At 41.0% G+C, this 7,980-nt stretch overlaps 1 protein-coding gene across 1 annotated transcript; it reads right to left on the bottom strand.

Moving 5' to 3' along the window:
* Nucleotides 1-2,697: 2,697 nt before the first annotated feature.
* On the bottom strand, nt 2,698-7,846 carry LOC118383760 (myosin heavy chain, fast skeletal muscle-like; the record flags this gene model as incomplete). Its single annotated transcript, XM_052511484.1, has 11 exons — nt 2,698-2,830; nt 3,376-3,507; nt 3,895-3,990; nt 4,087-4,191; nt 5,716-5,886; nt 6,015-6,140; nt 6,297-6,500; nt 6,612-6,920; nt 7,081-7,205; nt 7,371-7,536; nt 7,655-7,846. Coding segments are annotated over 11 exons (1,647 nt in total), but the record flags the coding sequence as incomplete, so codon positions are not given.
* Nucleotides 7,847-7,980: the final 134 nt, after the last annotated feature.

The raw sequence follows: 7,980 nt of genomic DNA, 5'->3' as shown, positions 1-7,980 counted from the left end.
CCCTACCCCATAATGACAACACTACCCTATAATGACCACCCTACCCCATAATGACACACCCTACCCCATAATGACACACCCTACCCCATAATGACACACCCCCATAATGACACCCCCCATAATGACACACACTACCCCATACCCCATAATGACACACCCTACCCCATACCACCCTACCCCATAATGACACACCCTACCCCATAATGACAACCCTACCCCATAATGACACCCCTACCCCATAATGACACACCCTACCCCATAATGACACACCCTACCCCATAATGACACACCCTACCCCATAATGACACACCCTACCCCATAATGACAAACAACAAACAAGTTTTTAGAAATATTTGCAAATTTCAACAAAAACAAAAAAACGGAAATATCACATTTACATAAGTATTCAGACCCTTTACTCGGTACTTTGTTGAAGCACTTTTGGCTGCGATTACAGTCTCGAGTCTTCATGGCACACTTGTATTGGGGGAGTTACTCCCATTCCTCTCTGCAGATCCTCTCAAGCTCTGTCAGTTTGGATAGGGAGCGCTGCTGCACAGCTATTTTCAGGTCTCTCCAGAGATGTTCGATTGGGTTCAAGTCCGGGCTCTGGCTGGGCCACTCAAGGACAGTCAGAGACTTGTACCGAAGCCACTCCTGCATTGTCTTGGCACATTCCATGTCTCAATTGTCTGAAGGCAAAAAAAAGTATTCTTTAACCTGTCTCCTCCCCTTCATCTACACTGTTTGAAGTGGATATCATTGGTCATCTATGAACCTTTGAACATCTGCATTGCTTGCTGTTTGGGGTTTCAGGCTGGGTTTCTGTACAGCACTTTGTGACATCGTCTGAGGTAAAAAGGGCATTATAAATACATGTGATTGAGTGACATAAGTGACATCAATAAGGGATTATAGCTTTCACCTGGTCAGTCTATTGTAGAAAGAGCAGGTGTTCCTAATGTTTTGTACACTCAATGTATTAGTTATGTACTTACCATACCACCAGTATATTCTATTTACAACATGCATCAAGTAGCAAATACCAACACACTAGGCTCGTCCATGCTGAGAAGGCATGATCTAATGAAGGCTATGGGGAACGTGCATCAAGTGGCAAATACCAACACACTAGGCTCTTCCATGCTGAGAGGCAAAAGAAAACCCCTTGTGTAGCTTCTTCTACCCTTGGTGTTCAGCGCCCTCTATTGGAAAGTTGTTATACCAAATGTTGTTTGGAGTTTTGATATAAATAGAAAGGCCCATGTGGTGGGTCATGTTCATTAAGGCAACAAAACGTATTCAAAACATTTTGCAGTAGAAAACTAAATCATTTCTGCGGCACCGAAGAAATCTAACAATATATTACTGTGTTTATAATGTGTATTGCCGTGTTTATCACTATGTTTACTGTGTTTATAATGTGTATTTCCGTGTTTATCACTGTGTTTACTGTGTTTATAATGTGTATTTCCGTGTTTATCACTGTGTTTATTTTGTGTATTATTGTGTTTATAATGTGTATTACTATACTTTCTCTTAGAAATTAAATGAAATTTTATTATCATAAAAACACGAATCATTACAGCAGTGTATATCTGCCGAAAAGCTTCTTTGCAAATGCAAACTGTCCAATGATAAAACATCACATGTGGGATTTATTTTCTCATTTATATGGATATAATATCAGTAAAACCCAGAACTAGAATCTTCAGTAATTTGGTCAGATGCTCTATCACCATTTATGTTTATGCAGTGTGTCCACAACAGATTCATATTTGCATAATCTGTGACAAACTTCAAATGCAAAAATCTGGTTTGTTGTTTTCTGAGAACATTGTTCTGAGAATATCCCTACATTTCCACTTAGTGTAAAGAGTTAAAACTATAACTTTTACGTTATGGATACGGTCAGGGAAAAATGACATACTTACCTGAATTGTTTGATATTAATAGTAAACAGTACTATATTTAACTAAGATTAAGACTGGCCTGCTAATACTGAGTTTTTATGGTGTCCACTCTAGCTTCCTGCAGTTAGTCTGGGTGGCTGGTTAAGGAATGGGTTTTTACTAGGGATAGTTTGAGCTGACAATGCTGATAAACACCTAAAAGCTGGCATTCTATAGACAAGATGTGGTGTGTGTGACCCGAGATAGAGAGAGCCTGGAAGAGTTTATAGCAATGCCTCATTGTCTCTTCTTCCTGGCATCTGGGAAACTAAACCGGGTTGGAAGTTAAATAACATCCCGGGCAGATAACCAGGATACCAAGGTGGCTTATGGGAACGGTAGAAATGACTGACTGAGCATTTAGATAAGATCTCTGTTTTTTCATTATCTGCTATGCTCTCGGCAACACAACTTGGAGTGTGCGGTCGACGATTTTGGTCGACCGTCGACAGTTTCATTATTGCAATAATTAATCGATGTTGAATAAAGATGATTGTTTGAATAATTGTCCAAGTCTTTCTCTGTACTGAAATATCCACTACAATGGTCAGTCCTTACATACATAGCTCAGTCTAAGAATTTGATAGTGGTTACATTTCTCCATCCTCATCCCTCAGCTGTTTACCAAAAGAGGTTACCGCTTTGTTGTTGTTGGAATCCCAAATTGCTCATTTAATTAAAGTACAATATTTAATGGTATTAAAAAACTGTTTGCTGAGTAATAAGTCCACAGTCACAAAGGAAGTGTATGTAGATCCACATGTTTTTAATCAATGCTCAACATTTCACCATGAAAATCATATTTTATGTATCATAGGAAAATGGTAAGACTTTGATCTTCAATACTTTGGTCTTGTTTATTCAGCAACTTCTTTTCCCTGTAAGAAGAAATAAATAATATAATGGATCAGTAATAATAATCAACATGATAAATATATGGATAGAATATAATGGATCAGTAATAATAATATACATGATAAATATATGGATAGAATATAATGGATCAGTAATAATAATGAACATGATAAATATATGGATAGAATATAATGGATCAGTAGTAATAATGAACATGATAAATATATGGATAGAATATAATGGATCAGTAATAATAATGAACATGATAAATATATGGATAGAATATAATGGATCAGTAGTAATAATGAACATGATAAATATATGGATAGAATATAATGGATCAAGTCTTTAGTGCTCAGTACTCAGCTTGGATATTTGATGTTGAAGTACCAACTGAATTACTCTCATTAGATTGTTTAGCCCTTCCTGAAATGTTCTTCTTAGAGATCTTCCATACAGTTGAGTGTAAAAGGTCTGTATTGACCTCTGTGAAGACTGAATCATAGGTGGTGTTGATGAGGTTATATCTGAACATGAGTCAGGTACAGGTCTAGCAGCAGTTCTGTACCTTTCCAGAGTCACGGGTCTTAGCTCTGAGCTTGTTGACCTGAGTCTCAGCGATGTCAGCACGCTCCTCAGCCTCCTCCAGCTCATGCTGAACCTTCCTGAACTTAGACATGTGCTGGTTTGCTGCTTCCTCCTGGGTGAGGAAAGGAGACGGAGAGCAGAACATCAGCATTTAAAGTTTGAAACCAGGAAGCAAATTAATATTCTGTTTTTAAAGGTATTTACAAAAAATGACAGCTTTAGAATAGCAATGTATACAGGGAGCTAGATGATACAGCAGAGGAAGTGAGTGGCAGAACGGGGGATCAATCCGCTGCCTCCAGCACGATCACTAGACCAGCCCCCAGCGCAGCAAACACTCAGAAATGTTGATCATTTCTTAAGCAATTACTTGTAATATCAATTGAGTCATTGATGACAGGTGTGCTGTAGCAACACTTTAACTAAACCACATGGACATTACGTTTTGTAGGAGGAAAAAATGTTTTTTTCAGAGTATTTGACTAAGTCTGTGACTCACCGCTTCCTCAGAATGCCTCTTGTAGGCCTTCACTTTCATCTGCAGCTTATCTACCAGGTCCTGAAGTCTGCCAACGTTCTTCTTATCCTCCTCAGTCTGTGGGAGAAGAGCAACGAATCAATGCCCCAATAGTTTTATACACAAACCTGTCTGTGTTAGTTCATTCTTCACAAACTTGACACTTTCTCTTACCTGGTAAGTGAGCTCCTTGACTCTGCGCTCATACTTGCGAACTCCCTTGACTGCGTCTACACCTCTTCTCTGCTCGGCCTCCACCTCAGTCTCGAGCTCACGCACCTTTGTGGAAGATATACATGTAGGCATTTGTTTGAGATGGTGAAATCAGACGTTTTGTAAAACAGAGGAATAGTCTTCTACTCAGTCAAGTCATTTCATTATTTTAATTGAAGGGGTCTGTAATAATAACATCAACTTTTCATTATCTGGGTCAGTGGTTCCCAAAGTGAAATTTACATTTGAATTTATTTATGAATATTTATAGCAAGAACAGATTAAACAGCCAGGGATCTTGGCAAAAAGTTTAGAGGGTGCAATACAGTACAATGTAATATTATTTATCCACAATGTATGTTATTAACTCTTAGATAGACAACGGGTCTGGGAGGCTCTCAACTCAAATTAATCTTGTATTTGTAACATTACTATTTATCCATGTTGTCATGCGTTCTGTGGTGTATGGTGCAGTACCAGTACGGCGACTAGAGGTCGCCACTCGCATGTTTTAATGTTGTGACATTGCTTCTATTATGGAGCTCGCGCTCTGGCAGTTGAGAGTAGTTTGCCAAGTGAGCCAACAGCAAGACAGAAGCACCGACATAAATACATTTTTAAATCTTTATTTTGAAAGTAAGCGAGTGTAAAATCACCATATTCAAGACGGTAATGTTTCTGGAGCATGTACATATATTTGTTAAGATGTTATGTTGTGTTTTTAGGTTTTATGAACTTATTCATGTCCTCTAGCCTACAAGCTAATTCAGCCATTAGCCTGCTAGCTGGTAGCCCCGCATAGCAACGCTAGCTTCCCTAGCAACGGCCAGCGAATGAGACCTAACAATAGAGAGAGAAATGATTACTATGACAATAATTCGATGAATGTATATTATATTGTGTGTTGATATTTATTGTGAATTATTATTATGAATGAAATGGCTGATTAGAAGAAGTATGCCGTGACAACAGTTTAAACCTGAACGAAGCAACTAGATTAATACATTTTAATTTATTTAAAGGTCTTGGATCCACTCCACTAAATGAGTGTAAAATTAATATAATTTGTTTTGTTATGATCATAAATTCACTGTAATTGAAGCTTTAAAACTGCAACATTTTCTCTTTGTCCAAAGGCAAAATGTGTAGAATGACAGTAAATTACCTTTAAAACTGCAACATTTTCTCTCTGATGCAAAGAGGCGGGACCGAAAAATGTTATTTCCCAGGGCCCGAGACTTGGTTAGTCCAGTCATGCACTGAAGAAGTCATAGGAAATCTGAGTGGATGCTATTTTTATCGCACTTTAAAGTAGGAGTTGTGTTCTGATATTATGAAGGGGGTCCCTGATGAATTCGCTATCACAAAAGGGGTGGTCCCCGATGCAAAGAAATTTGGGAACCCCTGATCTCGGTGAAACAACAAGTTATTAAACAATGTTCCTGTCCATTTTTACATGATCTATATGGATAAAAAAGTTATTGAGATAAAAAGTAATTACAAAATGCTCCTGTGTATTTTAACATGATCAAATACATTTCCAGCAATCAGTCTTTCAATCCACCCTAATCCACCCTGCAGGTATCTCACCCTGGACTCCAGTTTCTGGAGCTGCTTCTTGCCTCCCTTCATGGCCAGATTCTCAGCCTCATCCAGGCGGTGCTGCAGGTCCTTGACTGTGACCTCCAGGTTCTTCTTCATTCTCTCCAGGTGAGAACTGGTGTCCTGCTCCTTCTTCAGCTCCTCAGCCATCATGGCCGCCTGGAATAATATTTTGTTTAATTTATGCACCAATCATAATGTCCCTCTCAGATCTTTGTTGTTCTTAACCAGCCCAGCTACCATTGTCACATGGGGACAAATCAAGTTGATGTAATTCAAGGACTCACATCAGTGATTGCCTTCTTGGCCTTCTCCTCTGCATTCCTGGCCTCCTGGACGATGTCGTCCACCTCTCCCTGCACCTGCACGAGGTCAGTCTCCAGCTTCTTCTTGGTGTTCAGAAGGCTGGTGTTCTGAAGGAGTAAGCAAGATTATTTGTTTGACTCTCAAGGGAACTTGCAAGTCTCAAGACTGAAATTATGAAAATCTAAGGCAAGCACGGTCCAATTACAGGTGTGTTTAAATTGTATGCTTGTTTGAGTTCCATTAGAAACGGCTTTGACCCATACCTGGGAGTGCAGCAGTCCAACACGCTCGCTGGCGTCTACCAGCTCAGTCTCAGCCACTTTGCGGCCTCTCTCTGTCTGCTCCAGAGCAACTCTCAGCTCCTCGATTTCAGCCACCATCAGACCGTTTCTGCGCTCCACCATGGCTGCCTGCTCCTTCATGTCTTCTGCAACACGGACGGCGTCATCAAGGTGCAATTGGGCATCCTGGGGTTCACAATGACATACGTTCATTAGGACTTGTGGAAGTAGGGGTGTTTCACAAACAAATCCCTAGCCATGTTCAGGTATTTGAGCCTGATGTCCCAGTCCCTTTACCTTGAGCTGTCCCTGGACGTTCCTCAGCTGTTTCTGGGCCTCAGCGGCCTGCCTGTTGGAGTGGCTCAGCTGGATCTCCATCTCGTTCAGGTCTCCCTCCATCTTCTTCTTCACCCTCAGGGCATCATTCCTGCTCCTGACCTCAGAGTCCAGGGTGCTCTGCATGGAGTCAACCACCCTCTGGCTGTTCCTCTTGATCTGCTCCATCTCCTCATCCTTCTCTGCGATCTTCCTGTCCACCTCACCCTTGATCTGGTTCAGCTCCAGCTGCACACGCAGAATCTTGGATTCCTCGTGCTCCAGTGTGCCCTGGACAAACAGAAGCAGTCAGGCCAATTGTTTTCAATACATTTGGATGTAGGAATTAAATATATATGACTACAACAAACACCAATACACAGGGCCTTTCACTGTAGCTGGCATTGGTTAGTTAACACTGCTTTTCCCAACAAACAGCTGTAGTTTGTACCTCAGCCTCCTCCAGAGCAGTCTGGATCTCAGACTTCTCTGTCTCCACAGTCTTCTTGGCCTTCTCCAGCTCATGGATGCTCTTGCCAGTCTCCCCAATCTGCTCAGTCAGGTCAGAGATCTCCTCTGCACACACACACATACACACAAGAAGTTTAGACTTGGGGGATTTTAAGTGGATATGTCAATGTACTGAAGTTGATATTGAATCATAATAACAGTGAATTAATTAACAGCAATTCATCTTGCTAATTAAACATAAGCCAAATAGAACTGCTGTCAAATGCTCACGTTGCAGGTTCTTGTTCTCTCTCTTCAGAGTCTCCAGATGATCCAGAGCCTCCTCGTAGGAGTTCTTCATCTTGAAGAGTTCAGTGCTCATAGAGCGAGCCTCCTTCTGAGCTCCTTCCAGCTCAGCCTGGCCCTCCTCATACTTCTGCTTCCACTCTGCCAGAACCTAGGGGAATACATGGAGTTTTCATTAGAAGTCATTGATGTGGAGTTTAATAGATTTAAATTAGAAATATGCAACAATTATAAACTTGATAAAAAAATATAGGTTTATTAATTTTCACCTTGTCAAAGTTCCTCTGCTTCTTGTCGAGGTTGGCGGCCAATGCGTTGGCTCTCTCAACATCAATCATGAGGTCCTCCACCTCTCCCTGCAGCCTCTGCTTGGTCTTCTCCAGGGAGGCGCACTTGGAGTTGGTCGCCTCAATGGTCTCCTCAGCATCCTGCAGACGCTGGGCCAGCTTCTTCCTGTTGGACAGAGGGAGGTTTTATGGTGTGAAAGAAATGTTACAATACATATTGATGTATTTTGTCAGAACCCCTACCACCCTCACCATCCACACCATATCTGAGTTTTTCTGTTATCGTGTGACTCACTTGGCCTCTCTCC

This window comes from Oncorhynchus keta, unplaced genomic scaffold, assembly GCF_023373465.1.
Source record: "Oncorhynchus keta strain PuntledgeMale-10-30-2019 unplaced genomic scaffold, Oket_V2 Un_contig_6820_pilon_pilon, whole genome shotgun sequence".
NCBI classification, from domain to species: domain Eukaryota; kingdom Metazoa; phylum Chordata; class Actinopteri; order Salmoniformes; family Salmonidae; genus Oncorhynchus; species Oncorhynchus keta.
This window is presented reverse-complemented; position numbering and strand designations above follow the sequence as displayed.